Below are 22,432 nucleotides of genomic sequence, written 5' to 3' on the forward strand. Positions count from 1 at the left end.
TGTGCATAATCTCAACAGACACAGCAAAATGTAGAGGAAGAAGAAGAAGAGGGGGTGGGGAGACAGCAGCAAAAAGCACCAAGTCTGTTACTCTCCAGCCAGTTAATTTTGACTCACAGTGACAGGGTAGGGCAGAGTAGAACAAGGCTATTTTTTTTTTTAGAAGCAGATTGCTGCATCCATTTCCCACAGGGACAGGCTGGTGGGCACCAACTACGGACAGTTAGGAGCCCGGAGTCTCAATCCCTCTGCCCCCCAGTGCTGCTTCATCTCCTTCCACCCAGCCCCCCAAAGCCCACCGCCATGCAATCAAGGGGAGGGATGATTTGGGATATATATATATATATATATATATATATATAGCTTGTGTGTCCCGAACATGGGGCCACTCCTGAGCGTCCAAGTGAGTTCGTGGGTCAGGTGAGCTGATTCCCTCCAGCTGTGTGGCCCTGGGACATTCACATGCCTCTCTGAGCCTCGGCTTCCTGGTTTCCTAGTTTCCTAGTCCACGGAATAGCAGAATCTCTGTGGTTCCCCTCTCCCTCGGCAGCGGAGAGGGACCGAAAGACGCGCGCGAGGGAGGTGGCCGGGGTCCGCTGGGCTTTCCTCGAGGTTACGTAAGACTGCCTAGGGCGGGGTGGGGGGGCGCGGAGGTGGAGCCCTTCGAGGGGGAAGGGGCGTGGGGAGCGCCGGCGGGGCCGGGATCCACGGCAAAGGAGCCTGGGTGACCCGAGGTGGGGCGTAAATCGGGAGCGCAGGGCGCGGCCGAGTTGGGTTTCAGAGCGCGGTGACTCTGGGCGCCGGCCACTGCCGCGGAGCGCCGCCTTTGTTCCAGGCGGCCGGGCGCACAGCCCCTAGGTCTCGCCCAGCTCCGCGCCTCTGCCCGGCCCGGCTCGCCGCGCGCCTTCGGGGCTCCAAGACCAGCGAGATGGCGCCAAGGTAAGACCCGCCGCCTCGCGCCCCGGGGACCCCCAGCCCGCCCGACCGCCCGCGCGCCTCACCTCCCTCCCTGGGCCACTTCTTGCAGGAGGACCGGCCAGTGCGGGCGTCTGCTCTTGCTGCTCTCCGTCTCCGCCCTTCTCCCCGCTGTTCCTTGGACCCGCGCCGCGACAGGTAAGGGATCCGGCCGGGAGAGGGGGTGGGGGGGTGCACGGACCCTCCACGCCTTGTGCAAAGTTGGGTTAGCGGCGGCCGCGGGCGCGGTGCGCGCTACATTCCTGGACATAAAAGGGAGTGCTCTCCACTCAATGCGCACTGGCCGGACTGCTGGCGGCTTCCCGCTGCCATGCGGGCTCTGAGCGGCGCTTGGGAGCGCCCTGGGCATTCGGAGAGGTGAAACGCTGCCCCGGCACCAGGGTCAGGGGGTCGGAGTTGGGCGCGGCCCCGCCAATCTGGGTACAGAAAGGGAGCTAAGCCAATGACAGCGCGGCGGCTAGGGACACCTGGCGCCTTTGCCGCGCAAAACTAACGGGACCAAATTACTCCGATGCCTTCCTTAGGCCGAGTTGCCTAGAGGATGGCAGCTGCGTGTGCGAGCAGTGGCACCAGGTGATGGGAAGAGGGGCGGGAGGATAGGTTGGGCATCTGGGTCACTTCTGCTCCCTGGGCCACAACTTTCACACCCAGACCTGGAGGTGGTAGCATGAATTAAAATGGGTCTCCGTTGAGATAGAAGTCCTGGGCTTGAATTGTACCCAAGCAGAGCGCCCTGATAGGGTCTGCCTCTCTGCGCCTTAGAGCAGGAAAGGGAATGGTCAGATAACCCTCCCTCCGCGGGCTGCGGTGAAGGTCGAGGGCAGATTGGAAATGATGTGTCCCCATGCTGCTGGAGCACAGGTGGGAGTAAGTGATGGGGCCTGTGCTTGGATCTTTGCAGCCCTGGTGGGTGAGAAAGCCCGGCAGGCATTTTCACAGAAGAGGGAATACAAGTTGGAGGCAGCTTAGGAAGTGGTGGGACCCAGAGTCAGAGCAGAACCCAGGTTCCCAGGCTCCCCTCGGCTGCTTGCCGAAGTTCAAAAGCATGAAAGTGATGGGAGACCAGGGACACTGCCCTCTCCCCCCTGGAAGGAAACCAGGGCTTCAGTGGGCAGCCTCGGTTAACTCGTGGTATGCGGAGGAAACCGGAACAGCCCAGGCCATTGTCTTCTTGGAAGGGGGACCCAAAGCAATTGCAGCGGTCCCTGCCAGAGCATCCAGCCTGGCATTTCTCGCAGATCAAAGGGCAGCTGGAACATAGTTCTGGCTTCTCGGCATCATGGCCCATACTGAACATTGCAATTTTGAATGTGATATTGGGCACTGCCAACCCAGCTGCAGAGGGCAGCTTTGGGGTCTGTGGTCTTTGGTGAGTTTTGCTGAAAACTCTCTTTCCTGAAGGGGCCGGGGTTCTGAGGAAGGAAACTTGGCTTCTTTCCTGCCCCACCCACTCTGTTTTTGTAGCTGGGTCGCTCCATGTCAGGTCAAGGCTGGTATTTCTAACACGAAGGAAGCCCCTTTCCCATCCCTGGAGAGAAAAGGTGGGGTCCAGGAAGTCCTTAGGAGCCGAAGAGGGCCGTTTGTCCCTGGTGGGTCCTCAGTGCCTCCGTGGGAATCTGAACACCATGATCCTAGGATTGGAGTTCACCTTCTACAACCCACATCTCGCATGAGTTTCATGCGGCTAACGCTTACCAAACACGTGTGTATGTGTGCGCGCGCGTGCGCCGGCCAGGGATCTGGCATCTCACACTCACCCAGTGTTCACTGCCACCTGGAAGTGGGATCTGCGGATGGTTATTTTCTCTGTATGTCAGATGAGGAGACGGAGACCCAAGTGGCCAGGTTAAGATTCGGACCAGATAGTCTGACCCCAGAATCTTTGCACTAAAGCATCTGATTACGCTGTTAGTTAGTGAAGCTTCACAGAATGAAGGCTTAGGGGCCCACAGTCTCCCATGAGCCCTACAATGGAGTGTCATCAGTGTAACTCAAGCCCATTGCATCAGTCATACCATCTGCACTACACTTGCCCTTCACTCAGCCACTGGATCCACCACCTAAGAGCTTGAGCAGAAATAAGATGGCCTCTATCTTACAGAAGAGGTTCAGAGAGGGCGTGAGACTTGCCCAAGGCCACACAGCTATAACTGGGCAGATCCATGATGGCCATCCCATGCCTGTGACTCTCAGATTTCCCCTGCTTCCTCACTGGACCACAGCTGAACTGACGATAAGAAATGATGATGATGATGATAGCTAAAATTTTGCGGCACTCATGAGCCATGGTATTCTAAGTGCTTTGTGTAGTGAACTTCTTCAGTCTTCACAACGGTCCCATGTGTTGCCCTTCTCAGAGCTGAGGAAGTTGAGCCACAAAGAGGTGAAGTCACATTTGCCTTGCATGGCTGAAGCACTATCTGGACCCAGAGCCTCTGATTCCAGAATCTCTGTGCCCATTCCTCTATAACATCTGCTCCTGCAGACTGACTTCTGACAGCAGGTTTGCAAACGGGTTGGTAGGAGCTTTGTTGTGGTTGTTGTTGTTGGGTGCCATCGAGGCAGACGATACACACAGCAGAACGAGACGCCGTGTAGTCCTCTGCCATCCTCACAGTTGTTCTTATGGTTGAGCCTGTTGTTGCAGCCAATGTCTATCCATCTTGTCCAGGGCCTTCCTCTTTTTCACTGCCCCTCTACATTACCAGCTGTTAACCGCAAAGCCAGCAGTTCAAAACCACCAGCTGCTCCATGGGAGAAAGATGGGGTTCTCTTTCACACAAAAAGTTACAGGGTGGGAAACACAGAGGCAGTCCTATCCTCTCTTCTAGGGTCCTTAAGAATTGGAATTGACTCAATGGCAGTGAGTTTGGTTAGTAACAGAATAGAGTGCGGTGTTTTTGTTTTGTTTTTCAAAAAACATGGCAGTTTCTTACGAAGTTAAACATGTTCTGTGACCCAGAGCACCGACTCCTAGGTGCCTACAGCAGAACAAGGAAAGCAGATGTCCACACAATTGTATGTGAATGCGCACTGTGGTGTTATCCACAATAGCCAAAGTGCGGGGGGTGGATGGATAAACAGAATGTGGTAGATTCATACAATGGATGAAAAGGAATTAAGTACTGATACATGCTGCAATGTGGATGCATTTTAAAGCTATTATGGCGAGTGACAAGCATCCAACACAAAGGCTGTACGCTGAGATTCCACGTTCATGACGCTTCTAGAAGGAAATACAATAGACGCCAAACAGAATCGTGGTTGGCTGTGAGTCACAACAATAAACTGTTGAAAAGGAAGGGTGTCACTTAGAGGACTTCAGATGTGACCCAAACCATGGTGTTTCCAGTGGCCTCATGCACATGTGAGAGTTGGACATGGTCCAAGGAACACCAAAGAAGAAGCAATGCATTTAAATCAAATGCTGCAAACAATATTGAAGGTACCATGGGCTGCCAAAAGAGCAAGCAGATCTCTCTTGGAAGAAGTACAGCCAGATGCTCGTTAGAGGCAGGGATAGCGAGACTTCGTCTCAGGTACTTTGGACACATTGGCAGGAGAGACCAGTCCCTGGAGAAGGACATCATGCTTGGTAGAGGGCAGTGGAAAAGAGCAAGGCCCTCAACGAGATGGATTGATTGACCCAGTGGCTGCAACAATGGGCTCAAGACAAGTGTTTTATTCTGTTGTCCACAGGGAGGCTATGCGTGGGAACTGACCTAACTTGAGTCACAATCAACTGAATGGCAGTGGGTTTGGTTTGTGTGTGGGACCAAGGGTGGATGCTGAGCTTGGCTGCAGTAGGCATGAGGGAACTTTGGGGGTGGGGGGGGGGCTGTTCTAAAGCTAGACGGTAGTTGTGGCTCTACAGATATACCTAAAATGGTGAGTTTTATGGAGTGAAGATGATATCCCAGTAAAAACGTTAAAATAACATCAAAAGTGTGTATGATCCAAGGATTGTATATAATCAAATCCAAGATCAGAGGAGAGAATTGTTTCGGCTTTAAATTCTGAGCACCTGGATTGCAGAAGCTTATGGATGACAATGAAAACCCCAAATCCTTGTGCAGAGGCCCCACCGGGATGAAGCCTCCATTGAATTCCCTTGGACCTTTGACCAGGGATGTTTACAGCCTTGCCCTCAGACAGAGTGCCTCAGGAAGTAAGTGAATGCAGATATGATCAGACTGAAGTTTAACTTCTTTTGTTTTCCCAGAGCATGTGTGCTACAGGCCTGCTGGGGGTCCCTGTGGAGCTCAGCCAGACTGATATGAAGGAATGTCATAGTAGAAATGCCACTCAGAAAGGCCAGCCCTATATTGCACCATTTCTCTGGGGAAACTGGTGTTGGGCTTCAGCTGGAAAGGCCAAGTCCTCCTCTGCCCCTAGGCCTCCAGCCCTCTTCTCCCTACTTCCCCAGCTGCCACTCAGAGCCCTGAGCTGGGATCCTCAGCTACGGTGGCACACAGGTGGAGGATGATTTGCTGAAAATGAAGTGGATCTGTGGAAAAGTCAACCTTTGCAAGCTACGTGGTATCTAAAAAATAGCAACATCTCGGGCATTGACTCCATCACTGGTGTCCTCTGTGAGTTTGGCTGAGTGACTTTTCCCAGGCCAAGACTGAGTGTTTCCATCCATAAAACGGGTGTGGAATGTGGGGGGTGGGGCAAGATCCACAACTCTCTGAACTCTTCCAGCTGAAAACTCTGCAAAACAAAACTAAGCAGTATTTGGTTTGAGGTCCAATTATTCGATATAACTTATTATATAGAATCCACCCTGAACACTCACCCCAAGTCTGCCCTGGTGCTGACCACTGGGCACTCGGAGAGGATTTGGGCACAGTCTCTGCTCCCAGAGACTCATCGTTCGAGAGCAGAAAAGCAGGTCACAGTCAAGTGCGATGTACATTTTATGGCAGGCTTCTCATCTAATATCCAGCATGCCCACTGTGCAGCCAGCCCCCTGCTTGGAGAGACCTTGACCCCGACGTGTCCCCAGACAGTCCCTCATGTCCCTTCAGGGTCAGGTCTGAACTGGATGACAGCACCGTCCCTTTGTCCTTGGTTTTCGTTTGAGTGTTATTGGGATACCTGCTGCTTTGGGAGGATAGGGGACTATGGCAGGGTGAGGATTGGTGTCGTCATGAATAATTTGTCATTTGTTCTTCATCGTGAAGTGCTGATCTGTGTAAATTATTTGCTTTTCTTTAAACTATTTTTATTATGGAATATGACATGCATTCATGGATGTGCATGCAAAAAGTATTGTCTACTTGCAAAGCAAAAAACACCGTCTTGTTATAAAGCAAACACCCGTGCATCTCAAGTCAAGAAGCAGCCCCCTCAGAAGCCCCTTTACAATGGTCTTTCCCTCTCGTCCCTGCCACCCCCAAATGATCACAGTCATGACTTCCAGTGATCACTTCTTCGATCTTAAAACATACCTTTACCAGCTAAGCATGTATTCTCAAACACGGTCAGTCCCCAACCTATAATTCATTCAAATGACAACCTGCATCTACCCACTGTCTGTCCCCCAGTCCCACATCTTATTCATCTTATTCGTAATGCGTACTGCATGCCTTGTTGCAGCGCATAATATAATAATGTCATCATTCTCATATGTTCACCACAGATGTTCAAAGAGTGGGTTTATCAAGACACTGATAATAAGAGGCAGTGATAATAGAAACTTTTAAAACAGTAATCCATTTACATCAAATTACTTTTAAAGAATAGGAGTCAGGCACAGGTTTTCACTCATAGCACTGTCCCTCCGCCTCATGGGCAGCCCGGTGTGCTCTCTGGATGAGGGGCAGTGGGTACAGTCCCGCCTGGGTTTTCGTGTCCGTGGCGTCGGGCCTGGCCTGTGGGCAGCCCGGTGTGCTCTCTGGATGAGGGGCAGTGGGTAGAGTCCCGCCTGGGTTTTCGTGTCCGTGGCATCGGGCCTGGCCTGTGGGCAGCCTGTGATGAGCTGCTGTTGCTCACAGGCTATTGGAAGTTGTGCTGAGCATCCCGATCACGGTGTTTGGATTCCTGGCTACATGGGCGGGTTTTGGTGGCATCATAGCACACATGGTTTTGCACAGCAGAGTGAAGATTTAGGGCCAGGCCACTCCTCTGCACTCCGGTCCTGGGTGGCAGCAATGGCCTCCCCTTACTCATCTATCCACCAATCCACCCAGAGCAACCGTGAAGACAGGCCTGGCAACACGCTGCCCCAGTGGGAACCCGCTTGCTGGCCGTGGGCTTCCCACGACTATTGTCCAGCGTTGCACGTGTGCACCTGTCCCATGTTGTCATGATGCCGCACAAGGCTGCTGGGAGCATCTTTCGCCAAATGGCCTTTGTTTTGGTTTGAGTAATTTCTTTTGGCTACATTCCCCAATGGACTCTCCCGGCCGAAGAACAGAACAAATGGGATAGCTCTCAGGATACATTTAGAAGGATCTTTCTTAGCGACAGATTCATGTAGCCACTGCCTACTTTAATTGCTGCCCTCACTGTGCTTGGGGTGGAGTCCTGCTCCTGACCGTGGAAGAGCCTCTGGTCAGCCTTCTGGCACCCCCTAGACTTCTCTGACACAGAATCCCCGGGACTGGGGGCTCACACAGCGACTCTATGGGACAAGAGAGAACTGGTCCTTTGGGTATCTAGACTTTTAATCTTTACATCTTTACAGACAGCCTCGTCTTGCTCCGGTGGAGCGACTGGTGGGTTCTAACCACTAGCCGTGAGGTTAGCTTAGCCCACAGTGCCTCCAGTGGTCCACTGAGGGATACTCAATGGGAGCCTGCACAAGCTGGTCCCTTGTGGAAAATACTTGGCCCACTGGCAAACTCCGGGAAGCCATCTCTTTTCTCCTTGGGACAGCCAAACCTGTGAAAGCCAGAACCTGTGAATGGCAGAAACCTGACGGAGAAGGAAAGCTCCAATGCTGATGGAAAAGAGGTCAGACTCACCCTCTCAAGGGCAGGATATTTGTGAGGCCCTGAAGAACAGGGAAGCCTGGTTATGTTCCGGTGCTCACAGGTTCTGAGGGGATTGAGTGTGTCCCCTCCAGGCCAGCACTCAGCCAGGGGGGCTCTCTGACCGTGTCACCATCATCTGCCCCTATGACACAGAAAATCTCACGAGCCAGGGGCCGGCTGTTGTCTAGCTCTGAATCCCAGACTTTGTACGAAGTGGACGGATGCTCGGCAAACTTTTCCAACAAACTGAAGCAGGGACTAGTTAGGTTCAGTCTGTGGTCTTGAGAGGATGGCCCGCCGATGGCCTAAGTGGTGGACCACTCTGCCTGCCAACTCTGGGAATGCCTTCTTTCTTCACGTTTCCTTTCCTCTAGACGTACAGGGCCGCTCGGGGCCGCGATCGGCTCAGAGTGGTAGAAACAATTTAATTTTCAGCATAAACCGCACCCCCATCTTATTCCTGATGGCTCCTCATGTTGTCCACCGTTGGACACAGCTCTTTTGTGCTTCTGGCCACATAGTGAGTTTATTTTCTAGTTTTCTTTCAAAGTCTATAATCTGCTCTATCTAAATTAACTACAACTTAGGGTATAATATGAAGTTCAGTAATTTTTTATGGAGTTTTGATCAATATTACCCGGAATGTTAGTTAAAACACGAATTATCTCTTTATCATTGAGTTGTCCTGCTTGTCACATGATTTTTAAAAAACAACGATACAAATTTTAGTTCTAGAATCTCTTATATCGCTGATCATTTCTGGTGCACACATGCTTTCAAAAATAATGCCATATGATTTTTAAAAAATCATTTTATGGGGGCTTATACAACTCGTATCACAATCAATCCATCCATCCATTGTGTCAAGCATGTTTGTACATTTGTTGCCATCATCATTCTCAAAACATTTTCTTTCTACTTGAGCCCTTGGTATCAGCTCCTCATTTTGTTTCCCCTCCATTCATGCCATATGACTTTGATGATTGTTGCTTTTTAATATGTTTTAAAATCTAATAAGGGTGCACAATTGTTATAGTATCAAAACAAAAAAGATTGTGATGTGTTATCGGACTGTGATATGCCATAAAGAGATGAGTTTTTAAAAATCTGATAGGGGAGTTCACTCTTGCCTCTTTAGTTACAGGTCAGGTTTCCTTTTTTTGTTGCATGGGTTGATTTATTGCATAGCTTTTGTTGGCATCCTGAGATGGCTGGATGATGCCAGGAGTATCCATCTTCAGCGGATAGGTGCAAATTATGAAAATGGTGTGTTAGTCTGGGTAGACTAGAGAAACAAAATTCACAAACACTCATATTCTATAAGACAGTGTTATATAAAGGGTAATTGTACATTATGCATCCCAACCCAGTCCAAGCCCATAAGTTCACCGTTAGCCCATATGTCTGACACCGATCTACAAAGTCCTCCTCAATCTCACAAAACACATGCAGTGATGCCAACTGCAGGAGGAAAGCCGAATCTGTGAACATGTAAGCATCTCAGCTCTGACAGAGGTCTCCATGTGCTTCTCCAGCACCCAGGGCTGCATCGGGGTAGGTCCATGTGGCTTCTCCTCAGGGATGTCTCACAGGAAGTGAGCCTTGCCAGCTGAGGCAGATAATAAGCTAAGGCAGCTGTACACTGGTCCAACCATCAGAGAGCAAGAGACAAGATAGGCAAGGCTCGCCGGGCCATTTATCTCTCTGCCCCTTCAATCAATCCGATGTGTGTTAATCGGTCGGGTTGGCACAATAAACCTTATCACAGGAGGTGTGTGAGGTTGGCTTCTCCAGAGAAGCAAAACTAGCAATGCTTGCATGTGTTGTGGGTAGAAAGAGATTTCTCTCAAGAAATGGCTCACACAGTAGAAATAGCTAAGTCCAGTCTGGTTCCAGCCAGGCTTCCCCTGACTTGAGGAAGCAGCTTGGCAAAGCAGCGACCGTCGGACGATGACCAAGAAAGGGGCCATCAGGCTGTGACACACTGATAGGTTGAGCGCTGCCCTACTCTTTTCCAACAGTGTCTTGCTTGACATCATCATGAACCATCACAGGCGGTGGTCTTACATGAAGAGTGCAAATGAGCATAGAAGGCTGCAGAGTGAGAGCAACAGATGGTGGGGTCTGAGTCACTGCACAGAGGCCACAGGAACAGAGAAGGGTTGGAATCCATTTGTTGACTCGCTGTGTTCCTCACGGGAGAAAACGTCTAGTCCAGGGCAGCACCTCGGCAATGCGCCCCACCTTTGCCTGGGGCGATCTGATGAGGAGGACACAGGGCCTATGTCGCCTGATGCAGCGCCCTCTTCCTCCACATTGGCTTCACTCGACTCATTCAACCTAGTCAAATCCAACCCACTTCATCCCATCCCAGCTGGCACTGAACCCCAGAGAGAACCTCCCAGGGTGGAGGCCATGGTCATTAATAAGCTCCTGGGATCTGAGTCTGGGGTTCCAATCTCAATTCTGCCACTTCCTGTTGCTTGGCCCGAGGCCTTATCTTCTTTATCTGTCAGAGATAAAATACCATAACTCCTACTGCAAGAAATAGCGGTACAAGTCTCAGGGCTGTGTATTGCTCAGGGGCAGGAAGCCCGCTTTATTTGTTCATGTTTCCCCAGCATCTGAGTTGGCACCAGAAGGACACAAAGAGCATTTGAATGCATCATGAACGAGTCATTCAAAGCCCAAGACTGCAGAGGTCTAAATGAAAACCCTGCTTTAAGAACCCTTGACCACAGCAAACGCGATGTGTCCCTTCAGCCCTGTGGACGACTGGTGGAGGGGCAGGAGCGGGGATGAGAGCAGGGCCTGGATGTGATGGGAACACAGGGATAGGCTGTATTTCATTCAAGAAAATCTAGGTCTGCTCTTCTAGGGCTGGGAAGTTATAAGCCATTCCATGTAGCAGACAGCCGGACAGAGTCCCGAAACTGATAAAAAGCCCAACCTAAATTTTCACCGAGCCATGCAAAACTCCATCTGAAATTGGCCCAGCAAGCTGCTTCTCTGCTTTAGTCACACCGTCTTTGTGACCAACCAGCCGAGCTTTCTACTCCCGTAAGGAGTTGTGGTCTTGGAAACTGGGGGACAGTTCTGCACTGTCCTGTAGGGGTCTCTAAGAGGCAGCATCAACGCAATGGCAGTGAGGTTTGGATGGATATTCTTGTGTGTTTAGTACATTTGGTTCTGAGGGGGGAAAATCCTCAATTACAATTCGGCAGCAGTACTGCTTCCTGGTCTCCATCCTCTTTACCGTCTGTGCCCCACACTGCTGCCACAAACAGATTCTAGCTTCTTGCTCCTCCAAGTGTGACCCACCATGAACCATCTGAATCAGCATCTCCTGGGAACCCAGTAGAAATACAATCTCCGGGGTCCCACCCCAGACCCTGATCAATTAAAACCTGCAGTTTCACAACAGCAGGAGCCTTGGGGGTGGGGTGGGGTGGGCAGGGACAGGCATAAGGGTTACATTTCAAAATCACCAACCCAGGGGAGAGAGAGAAGTTTTCTACGCCTGTAAACAGTTACAGTCTCAGAACCTCAGGGCGGTTATACCCAGTCCTGTAGGGTCACTATGCATTGGGCTCAATTCGATGCCAGTGAGTTTGCTTTTCTTCTGGAAGATTGAGCACCGCTTTCTGATCACGTCCCTCCCCGCAGGAAGCCTTGGCGTCCTGCCACAGTAAGCGCCTTCGGGTAACCTGCCCCCCAAGATGCCCACGATTTGACCCATTGGACCTTTGGGTGTGTTGTACCCTTGTTGGTGTTAGGTGCACTCAAGCTGGACGCTCCTCACAGTGACCCTATGCACACAAGGCCGTGCCGTCCTCACCGTTGTTAACTTGAGCCCGTTGTTGCAGCCACGTGTCGGTCCATGTTGAGTGAGTGTGTGGCAACGAGGAATTAGGGTGGCAATTAGGTTGAGAATGACCTGGGAAGGGCAACTCTGCTGCTGGGGGAAACAGGCTGTTAGTCCGAGGACCTTCATGAAGGAAGATTATCTGGGATTATCTGGGCCAGCCCCATGTGGTCACGAGGACCCTTACAGGCAAAGCGAGCCCTGGGGAGGGAAGGGGGGAAGAGCACCACCAGCAAGGTGTTTGCTGGCTTTGAGGGTGGCGGCAGCGGTCACGGGCCTCTATTAGCTGGCCGTGGAAAGACACCGATTCTTCCTGCAGTCTCCAGAGAGGCGCCCAGCCTGTGGGTCCTTGGCTGTGAACGCCCAGGCAGCCCTATGTTGGACTTGGACCTTGGGTAGCTGTAAACCCACTGCCCCCGACCTGGGTCTGACTCCCAGCAACCTTGCGGAGTTCCCAAGGCTGGGCTCTTTATGGAAACAGACGGCCTCATCTTTCTCCCAACGAGGGGGCGGTGGGTTCAAACCACTGACCTCTGGGTTAGCAGTCCAACACTTAATGCAGTGTGCCACCAGGACTCTTCCAGAACTGTAAGATAATGCGTTTGGGTGGTTTTTAAGGCACTAAGTGTGTGATCATTGGTTCCAGCAGCAATAGCAAACGGGTACAACATCTGCCTCCTCAGTGTGCCACCCAAGGTGCCCTTGGCCTGGGCTCCCGGAACCTCTCCGCCCGCATCCCGATCTTAAACCACACAGCTTCCAGAGTGGCAGCAGTGCATGGGAGGCTCCGTGCAGGGTCTGGGCTTCGGGTCACTCCCTTTGGTACCTGAAACCCCTAGCACTGTGCCCCAGTCCCTGGTGATGACTCAGGTGTTACGTGTTCAGTGAACCCGGTGGAATCTGGCAACATTCGGTATGTACCAGCCATGGAGGCACCCCGGTGTGCTGGAGACAATAGCGGCGACAGGGAGGGGGCACGGTGGGGACTTGTCCAGAGTCTCGGCTTTGACATTTATCTGCTCTTCTCAGTCGGATGGGCTGCAGGTTGCCCATCTGGAAACTGAAGGGGTTGGATCAGATGAACCCTGAAAACGCTGTGAGCTGGAACGTTCTAGAAGGCCTGGGTTCAAAGAGACCCGCTTTGGGGCAGTCGAGGAAGTGATTCACCTCAGTGGCACTCAGCCTGTCCATCGGATGGCTGGGCCAGCCCTCTACGGCCCACGCCCCAGTCGGTGCACCGGACCCAAACAGTGCATTTGCGCCGTCTAGTTAAATGCCAAGTTACTCACTCTCCCGCAGAAAGGAAAAGGGGGAGAGAGACAAAAAAGAAAAGAAAAAGAAACTTTTACTCACTGCACAGTTTTTCCGGGTGACACGCTTTCTAATTTTACTTCAGGTTTCACTGTCTACAGTCGATGGCTCCGTCTCACGGTCCCCCCTTCCTCTGCCCCCGCACTCCCCCTTGTGAAGCTGTGAGCTTTCAGTTGAAGAAATGGCGTGGTTTTGTTTGCAAGTGTGGGCTGATAGCACAGAAAGCCTGTGGTCCTTATTTTCTCCGCTGGGGAAGCTCTCTAGAAGCCTCAGCCCTGGGCTGCTGGTTCGCCTCCTGGCATCTAGGGCTGGGCATGGCCCCGTGGTTTCAGCTCACAGATGCTGTGTCTGTGAAGTGACGGGAGGCTGGTGAACAATGAAGGTGCTGGGACGGGGTGGGAGTGGTGCATGCTGGGCTCATGTCTGCCAGCAGTTCTGCTGGAGGCTTGGTGCCTTGCAGGTAACACAGCTGGCACCTACGGACCACAGCCTTTGTCATCTCTGCAACATGGCCCTCCCACACTGCAGGGGCTCCATGTTTTGAGCACTGGGAAAGAGCTGGGTAGCCATGTGTTAAATAAATAAATTCCCCTTACATAGTGCCAGGGAGTCTGAAAAGCTGGCCAGCCATTTGTTTCTATTTGCCTAGAGTAACCAAGGAAGGAGTGAGGAAGGTGTGGCTGCTTCCTAGGCCAGGAGAGCAGGAGAACTAGATGGTGCCTGGCTACCATGACTGAGCATACTGATCAAAGATCCTCCAGAAGAATCCTGATCAGAGGAGGGAAAATGCAGGATGGAATTTCAACTGCTCACAGAACCCAGAACTTTTGGAGCTGCCGAAACGATGGCCCCAAGATCATCTTGAAACCTTAAACCAAGAAGATTTGGGCGGAAGCCTTAAGACTCACAATAACTAGATAAAGAATATTAACCACTGTGCTCTTGTCAGACCTAGCTACGTGGGATCACACTGCGAACAGCAACTCACAGTTTAGAGAGGAGACTTGGGGGGCAGTGAGTTCTCATGGCTGAAGAGGGAGTGGTTCAGACGGAGGGTGAGGATCGTGGTACAACTTGAAGGCTGGAAGCCAGGCCTCTGGTTACTGCCGGTAGACATCATCCCTGGGTCTGCTGTGTAGACATTTTAAAAAGTTAACGTTCTAGATGGCAGGGAATGCTGCTCCTGTGACATCTGTGCGCCCAGCCGCTCTCCCCATCTGCGGGCCCCTCCAGGGTCAGACATGTGTTCCCCCCGACCCCCGCCACCACCACCCAGTTACCTTGCCATGGGATCTCCCGCCCTCCTCCAGCTGTGCACACAGAGCAGATCCTCCGAAATGCAGCTCCCATCATTTCGGGTCCACAGGTAGATTCTCCGATGCTTTGCATGACAGCCAGTCCACATGCGTAGGTCTGAAATTCAGGCCGCGCCTCCCCTTCGAGACCGCCTGTCCTGGCTCCGGTCGCCTGAACTGCGGCTCTTCTCTGCACTTGCCATGCAAGCATGGTCCCCTGCTCTAAGCCTCCTCTCATGCTGCCCCGCAGCTAGGAATAGTTGCCCTGCCCTGTTGAAATCCTCCCTCCTTTTCTCTTTGTTGGAGGCCCTGAGTAGGGCGAAGGGCTAACACGCTCGGCTGCTAACCAAAAGGTTAGAGGTTCAAGTCCACTGAGAGGTACCCCAGAGCAAGGCCTGGCAAGGAGCTTTTGAAGACACAGTCATCGGGAACCCACGGGAGCGCGGTCCTCCTCTGACCCGCCTGGGGTCACCACCTATCAGAGTCACCTCGACAGTAGCTGGATTTCTCTGTCATGGGTCTGCCACTCAAAGTGTCAGCAAGTTCCCCTGGAGCTGCTTAGACATGCAGACTCCCAGGCTCAAGCCTCAGGATATGCTCTGGAAGCAGGTGGCCAGACGCCTGGGGGCAGCTGAACCGCAGTGCTTCGCAGCATGAGGACCCAGGGCTGGGGCTGCGGAGTCTAGGCAGACTTGGCTGGACGTACTAGCTGTGTGACCTTCGACTCTTCTCCAAGCCTTTTGGAGCCTCAGTTTCCTCCTCCGTGGAGTGGAGACACTAGCAGTGCCCAGCTTACGTTCTCGTGGGGATTAAATGTGACCACGTCCTCAAGGCTTAGCGCACAGGGCCTGCCCCTGGTAAAGGCCATTGGCTGGCATGGTGATGAGGTCCAAGCTCGGTGTGGCCCGCTGACGCCCAGGCCTTGCTCGCACCTGGTCCATCCCTCCGGAGTCAGGACTCCCTTGCAGGGAGGGCTGGGACAGCGCTGGCCAGTGCGAGGTTAGAGTGCTGCCTTCCGATGGAGGCAGAAGAGCGATGCGCTGTGGGGAGAGGACAAATGCAGGATGTGCTCACCTGGGGGAACCAAGCGCATGCAGAGAAACCAATGATTATTAGTGGTGACGCAGGCGGGGAGGGAGAGGGCCGGGAAAGGAGGGGGTTAGGCTTAGGGGGCATTTAACTTATGTCAATGTTGGCGGAATAATTGGGAAAAGTATAGCAAGAACAGGTGTACAAGGTGAAGAAGAGAGTCAACGTCACTGAATTATATATTATATATGGAGAAATTGTTAGGGATTGGGGGAGAAAGGGAGAGTGATTTTACTCAATGCTCAAACTCCGCAAGACTCTCAGATGGCCGGGTCCAGGTTCTCAGGTGTAGGATCCTGTCACTCTGGTGACAAGAGTCCTCAATGGAGATGGTATGATGTGTCGACTTGATGACTCCAGTGTATGAGGAAGGCTCAGAGACCCTGCAGCGGAGCCCTCGGCCCCACGCCTGCCCAGCCACCCTCTCCCTTGCTAGACAGTGGACCAGCCATGCGTGCGCACACAGGGAGGCGTACCAGTGTGCTTGCTTAGCTTTGTGACTGGCAAGATGGAAGCCACTGCTCTCAGAGTGTTGGTCTGACACTGGTGAGCTCCCCCAGGGAAGCGACACGTCTCATTACATCCCTGCTGGAGTCCTAACGCCTCTCACAGCACCTGCACGCCACAGGTGCCCCATCAGGGTATTCACCTGGGTGGGACTGTGTGGAGCGATGGCTACGAGACACATGCCTTTCCCACCCGGCATTTGTCTTTCCAGGAATAAGCGTGTGGGGCTTGGCCGGCATGGGAAGATGGAGTGGAATGTGAAACATGTTGCTCATGCATATGCAGGCAGGAGATTGGCTCAGACCCACGGTTTCTAAGTGGGGTTGTGAACTGGCTTTTCTTGGTTCAATCATCCCTGAAGATGCAGAAACAGAACAGATTTTTGCAGCATGTGGGTGAATTGGAATGATAACCAGCCTGGGAAAATTAGACATTTATATCCTGCTAGAAATGGAATCTCCCTTCTAGAAAGGATGGGCAGCGTATGCACGGCCTAGCAACCAAATCTCTTGCCTGGCACAGTAAGAAATGATGGTGCCCGACTCAACGATGGTGGCCAGCGGTGTTGCTTTGACCATCTGTCCTGAGAATAATCCAGTGTCTTGCATCAGGCTCTTGAGTGGCCTCCCATCTCAAAGTTTCAGTTCATAATACTTCCCATTCCTGTGGTCTTTCATCACTGCACTCAACGTGTCACATTGGGGTCTGTTTTGCGTCTGCTTCCCTGCCTGTAACTGAACTGGTTTGAACGGACTCAGAGCCTTGTTTCTAAGACTCGCCTGTGGCTGGCAGCTTCCCACTTGTGGGGACCCTGGCTGCATGGTGACTCCTTACGAGATGAGTGTGCCTCATTTGCGCCTCAGACACGTGGGACCCCAGAGCTTCCGCTTTGACGGGGCTTCCAAGTCCCAAGATACCTTGTTTCCGTCAAACTCGATAGGAATCTTGAGGACTCAGGAAATGCTGGACTTTCAGGGTGGTCGTCTGGTGTATGGTTACCTGCGTTTGAGTTGGTCCCATCTGATGCTAGGTTTCAGGGGAGAAGCATGCAGTACTAGGTTTTCAATAGCTGGCTGTTCCGAGACTGATCTCCAGGCTTCCTTCGGATGCTCCTCCAGGTAAACCAGAGGAGGCTCCAGCCTCCAGCCCATCACCAAGTGTATTAACCGTCCTGCCACCCAGGGACTCCTCGTCTGTGGGAGTGACACCGTTTCATGTCAACTTGATAAATATGAATGAAGGGGTGGAGTCTAGCCTGTCAATCAGGTCACAGCCTGCTGCCTCCTTATGGGCATAGCCTTCTGATGCCTCTCTTCCTCCCTGGAGGAGGGCACACTCTCCCTTTGCTTCACATTCCTGTTGACAAGCCACATGGAGCCACGCTCATGGCAGCCAGAGCCCTGGAGATGCTTCAACCGCCATTGGATCCACGGGACTTTCCACCCACCAGCCTGTGGTCTTCCTGCATTCAGCATCATTACATGTGCTGCGTGAGTCTGAAGAGAAATTCGTGGACTAACATCAGACGTAGGGGTTAATGTCCACCTTATGGACTTGATCTGGACTGGGCTGGGGTGTTTAATTGATGCATAATTACTTCTTGATATAAAGTTTTCTCTGATACATAGTTGAGTGTCTCGGGATTTGTTTCTCTAGTCAACCCGGACTAGCACATCATCTATCCCAGCTCTTCCAGGTTGCAGATGGGAAGACTGAGCTTCAGTGGGAAGCAGGGCCTTACAGAGTCACACAGTTACAGTGCAGAAGACCTCTAAGAATCACCTGGGCACCTTGTTGAATGAAGATTCTGATTCAGCATACCTGGGGTGGAAATGAAAAGTCTCAAAACAGGTTCAAACCAGAAGGAACCTGTTTGAAGCCCTGAGAAGAACTGACCCTCGATCCCAAGTGTTGTGATGTCCAGGTTGGTGGCGGCCACCTCTGGAAGTTCCTGAGTGATTCTTGACCAATGGCCTTTGTGTTCTGCTTCTTTCCTTCAACTATAGTCCCCAGCAGACTCTGCTGGTCAAAGAACAGAATGAATCGGATAACTTTTATTCTACATTCAGACGGATCTTTCTCAGACACGGATTCACTGTGGCCACTGGGAGTCCTGCTCCCTGCTGAGGGAGGGCCTCTGTGGTCTGCCCTCCACCGGCGCCTCCTTCACTCACACTGAACTCCTGGGACCTGAGGTTCCCACAGAGCCAGCCCCAAACACAAGCTCCCCGCACCATCTGTGGAGCCTACCCTCGGGGGTGTGGAAGGAAGGCGGGGAGCTCACATTTGCTCTTGGTCTCCCATGTGCCTGGCTGGGCTTAGCAATCGTCAGATGGGCTTTGCATCCCAATTCTGCTATTTATTAGCGCTGTGATTTGGAGGGGTTGCCCAGAAGCAGGTTGGTTTCCTCATCCGGATGAGAAAGCGGCGGAGACGCCCGGAGAGCGGAGCACAACATGTCCCAGTCCCGCAACGTCCTCACAATTGCTCCCTCTGAGCACATTGTGGCAGCCCCTGTGTCCAGGCAGCGCCTAGGACCCCTCTCCTTTACTAGCACGAGGTCCTTGCCCAGGGAGGTCTGATGGCATGACCAAGGGACATGAGATGGAGTCTCGCCATGCTCACTTAGGGGCACGCTGGCGGTGGTACTCCTACAGAGAAGGACTTGTTCATCCTTCTGGCAGGCTGTGGTATGTTCACTCCAACGCCACGGTTCAAATCCTTCTCCGGTCTTCTTTCTTCCCTGTCTGGCTTTCCATGTCAGAGAAGCTTTTAAAAATTCTGATGCCAGGGGCCCAGCATCCGGATGCTAGAGCCCCTGTGCAGCGAGGGGCCAGCGCCAGCCCACACAGTCCATGACAGGAGTGTCACTTGTGTCCTGGTCACCACTAACCCCGCAGCACCGGCAGTGACAGACACCTGGTGATGGGAGCTTGGTGAGCGTTTCTGAATGCATGAATGGACAATGCGGGCACCTGACACGGATCCTGTGCCACTGCCCTGAGAGCCAGCTGGGGCCGTGCTGGTGCAGTGTTTAGGTGCTGGGCGACTAACTCAGAGGATCAGGAGGTCAAGCAGGCCAGCGGCTCCGCGGTAGAAAAGACCTGGTGATCACTCCTGTAGTACCTGCAAACCCAGGACCCCTGTGGGCAGTTCTTTTCCATCAGAGAGGGCCCACTGGGAGCCCGGATCCACTCGGGCACCTGCACCTGCCAAGAAGGCTCAGCGAGGCCAAAGTTGATTAAGGTCACCCGTAAGTGGTAGATGAAGGACATGCATGAGGATGTCTGGTCCTGAATTCTCCGACCTCTCCCTTGCACCCTGCTGGGTAAAGCACCCACCGTCAGCTCCAGTCTCCCTGTATTCGTCCAGGTAGACTAGAGGAACAAATTCATCGACACTCATGTGTGTATAAGAAAGACCTTTATAGACCAGAGCAATTGAATATTGAGAAAACATCCCAACCTTGTCCAGATCAAGTCCATAAGCCCATGTGTCCAATACTAATCTATAAAGTTCTCTTCAGAATCATGAAACAATGATGTCGAATGAAGGAAGATCACAGCCAGTGGGTGGAAAGTCTTGTGGATCCAGTGGAAGTAGAAGCATCTTAGCGCTGGCAGGGGTCTCCACGTGGTCCCTCCAGCTCCAGCACTCTAGCAGAGCTCTGTGTGCCTTGTCAGCAGGAAAGAAAAGAAGAGAGGCTGTCTGTATCTGGCCTCCAGTGAGCTGTTTATCTCCTGAGTGCCTCCAAATGAGGTCATCAAGCTGTGACCTGATCGACAGGCTAGACTCCACCCCTTCACAAGTTGACTCCAGATGATGTAACCACTACTCTCCCCAACCTCTCCTCTGTTATTAGGAGGCTTCTCGGGGGCTGTCGTCTGCCAAGGTCCGGTCCACGCTCCCACGATACCAGTGGCCCACAGCTCTCCCTCGGCAAACATTTGGAGACCCTCATTCTGCACTTTCAGCCCCGCTAAACAAGAGTCGCCCTGTTTCAAGATGTGACCTCAGGGTCACCATCTGTTCTGGGCTATTCTCTTAAACTCAAACCCTGTTTTGGAGCCAGAGGGGGCTCGGACCTCCTGCAGAGAGCAGACCTCTTTGCACACCTGAGCAGGACAGTCTGTAGGCTGGATGTAGCATCCTCCAGGTGTGGCATGAGGAAGGAAGGTCTCAGGTGTAGCTGCAGGACAAATTGCTTATGGTGTTTGCTTCCTCTGCTCCATAGCGTCAAAGAACCCTAGCGCCCCAGTACAGGCCCCTTCCTTCCTTCCTTCCTTCCTTCCTTCCTTCCTTCCTTCCTTCCTTCCTTCCTTCCTTCATCTATCTACTGAGCGCCTACTGGGACCCAGCAGTATGTGGAGCATTTCCCCATCCAGCTTGACCTGGGGAGTAGTGTGAGTACCTAGGGGGATGGAGCTGTGGAGACACACAGACAAGAAATGTGGCAGCTCACCAGTCTCCCCCCTGGTGGGGATGACTGGGTTGGGGGGTAGTCCTCTGAGTCCTCCTCAGCTCTGGGGGTCTCTCCGATTCTCCAGGCTCCTGCTGTGGTCATTCTGGGTGAGATTTCACAGTGTGGGCTGAAGCCGTGAGCTCATTCTGCCGGGCTGACTGGATCCACACAGACTCGTTTGTTGGGACGCCCCGGGCCGTTCCCAGGGCAGCATGATTTTGCCCTGGGCATAACATGCCAAGTGCTGAGAGTCTGCAGGAAAGTATGTCTCCTGCGTGTGCCAAGCTGCCGCCTCGCTGTACATTCCTAGTCGCCCAAGTCTACCCTCTCCTTGGCAAAGACAGGGGCCCGACTGCCAGCAGCAGCAGCAGCTCGAGGTGCAGGGAAGGGTGAGTCTACCTCTGAAACCCCTTGGGGGCCGTCCTCAGAAAGCTGCTGAGATGCCCCCTGCTGTTGGGAAGATGTGCCTCTTCCCCAAGGCGAGCCACAGTCTGGTGCTGGTCACTGCTAGAAAGAGCCGGGAAGGACCTCAGATGACCAGCATATGACCACCCTTCCCCCATCCCTCCCAGGCACCAGCTTGTGGCCTCGATCTCCTTCAGTCTGTCTCTAACCTACAAAATGGGGTAGCCAGTGTCCCCACGGGCCAGGCGGCCCTGGGATTCCATGAGCTGGTGCATGTGCATAGGTGCTGAGCCGGAGCCCTGGCCCTTCGCTGGCTGCAGGGTTTTAAATCTGGGCCCATCCTTCTCTTCTTTCTGCTCCAGCGCTGGCGCTTCTCCAGTGGCCCCATTTCTCCATCCGTTGGGATCATCCCCATACCCTTTCTTTTCACAACTTTGCTATGCGCTTCTCCCCGGCCCCCACCTTCACCTGTGCAAAGACGGACAGGGGAGTGCTGCCCTTCCTTCAGGTCGCCCTCCCGGGCCCCTTGGAGCGGGGACTTTCAGCCTGTGAAGACCTTTGCCATGACCACGTGTCAGGGCTCTGTGTCCAACCCCCCCTAAGCCAGTGCTTACCCCAGGGCCAAGTCCAGGCAAGGGCAGCTACTGGCTGCTGGCTGTGGGCAAGGTTCAAACCCTCCGCTGGGACCTGTGTCCCTTCCCCGGATCCATGCTCCCCTCTGGCAGGACTGCCTCACGAAGGGGTCATGTAATTTACGGTGGAGTGAAGGCCTGTGGATGGAAACCCTTAGAGATTGTGTCAACCACGTGGTGTCGACAGGCCGTGCCAGGGAAGTCAGGAAGCGCCCCAAGACCGGCCTCGCTCAGAGAATTGGAAGACTCCAGTTACAATACACTCCCAAGCTGGTCCCACCATCTGATGCGTCTCCACTGCCCTGCCCTGCCACCACGGAGTCCTGCTGGGAGACAGTGAAGAGCCAGGAGCTTATCTGTCATTAGAGATGCTCTGCTCCTGGGAACTACGGGGTGGAACGATTCTCCCACCCCCACCCCCACCCCCTGCCTATTGACCACTGCCCTCAGTTCATACTCTGACACCCAAGTAGCCTATGAGTAGCCTCCCCGGAGCGTCCAGCCAAACCTCAAAAACCCCAACAGACAGTGGCGGGGGAGGGGAGCTGACATTGTTCCCAGTCCCCGCCCAGACCAGACTGTAGACTCAGGGATTGGTGGCGTGGGGGCACCTGGAAAGCCTTCTGTAGCCTGGAATGCTTCTCAGCGGCGTTCCCAACACTGTCGGCAGCGCAGGCGCTGAGGGCCAGGGTCGGCCATCCCAGCCCTCCTACCGCAGGAGATGGGAGATCGCAGACCTCAGATAATCTCACGTCCAGCCCTCTGTGGGTGTCAATACTTATTCTACCTTCACGGAAGGGGCAGGGGTGTGTGGAGGTGGTCAGAGAAGGGCAGGGCTGTGAAGGGTCTACTGGGCTACCGCGATGTGGGTGGGTTTGCTGTCACGCCTGCCGGCCTTCCCTGCAGTCCTT

General features: G+C 53.1%; 1 protein-coding gene across 2 annotated transcripts in view; it reads left to right on the forward strand.

Annotated features, from left to right (window-relative positions):
- Positions 1-699: 699 nt before the first annotated feature.
- Positions 700-22,432, forward strand: part of COL15A1 (collagen type XV alpha 1 chain) — a 104,083-nt gene continuing 82,350 nt past the window's right edge. For both annotated transcript variants that reach the window (XM_075560211.1, XM_075560212.1), the window contains exons 1-2: positions 700-939; positions 1,028-1,113. In XM_075560211.1, coding sequence (XP_075416326.1) covers positions 929-939; positions 1,028-1,113 — 97 coding nt within the window. In that variant the 5' untranslated portion in view covers positions 700-928. The remainder of the gene's footprint in view (positions 940-1,027; positions 1,114-22,432) is intronic.

Source organism: Tenrec ecaudatus, chromosome 10 (genome assembly GCF_050624435.1).
Source record: "Tenrec ecaudatus isolate mTenEca1 chromosome 10, mTenEca1.hap1, whole genome shotgun sequence".
Classification (NCBI taxonomy): Eukaryota; Metazoa; Chordata; class Mammalia; order Afrosoricida; family Tenrecidae; genus Tenrec; species Tenrec ecaudatus.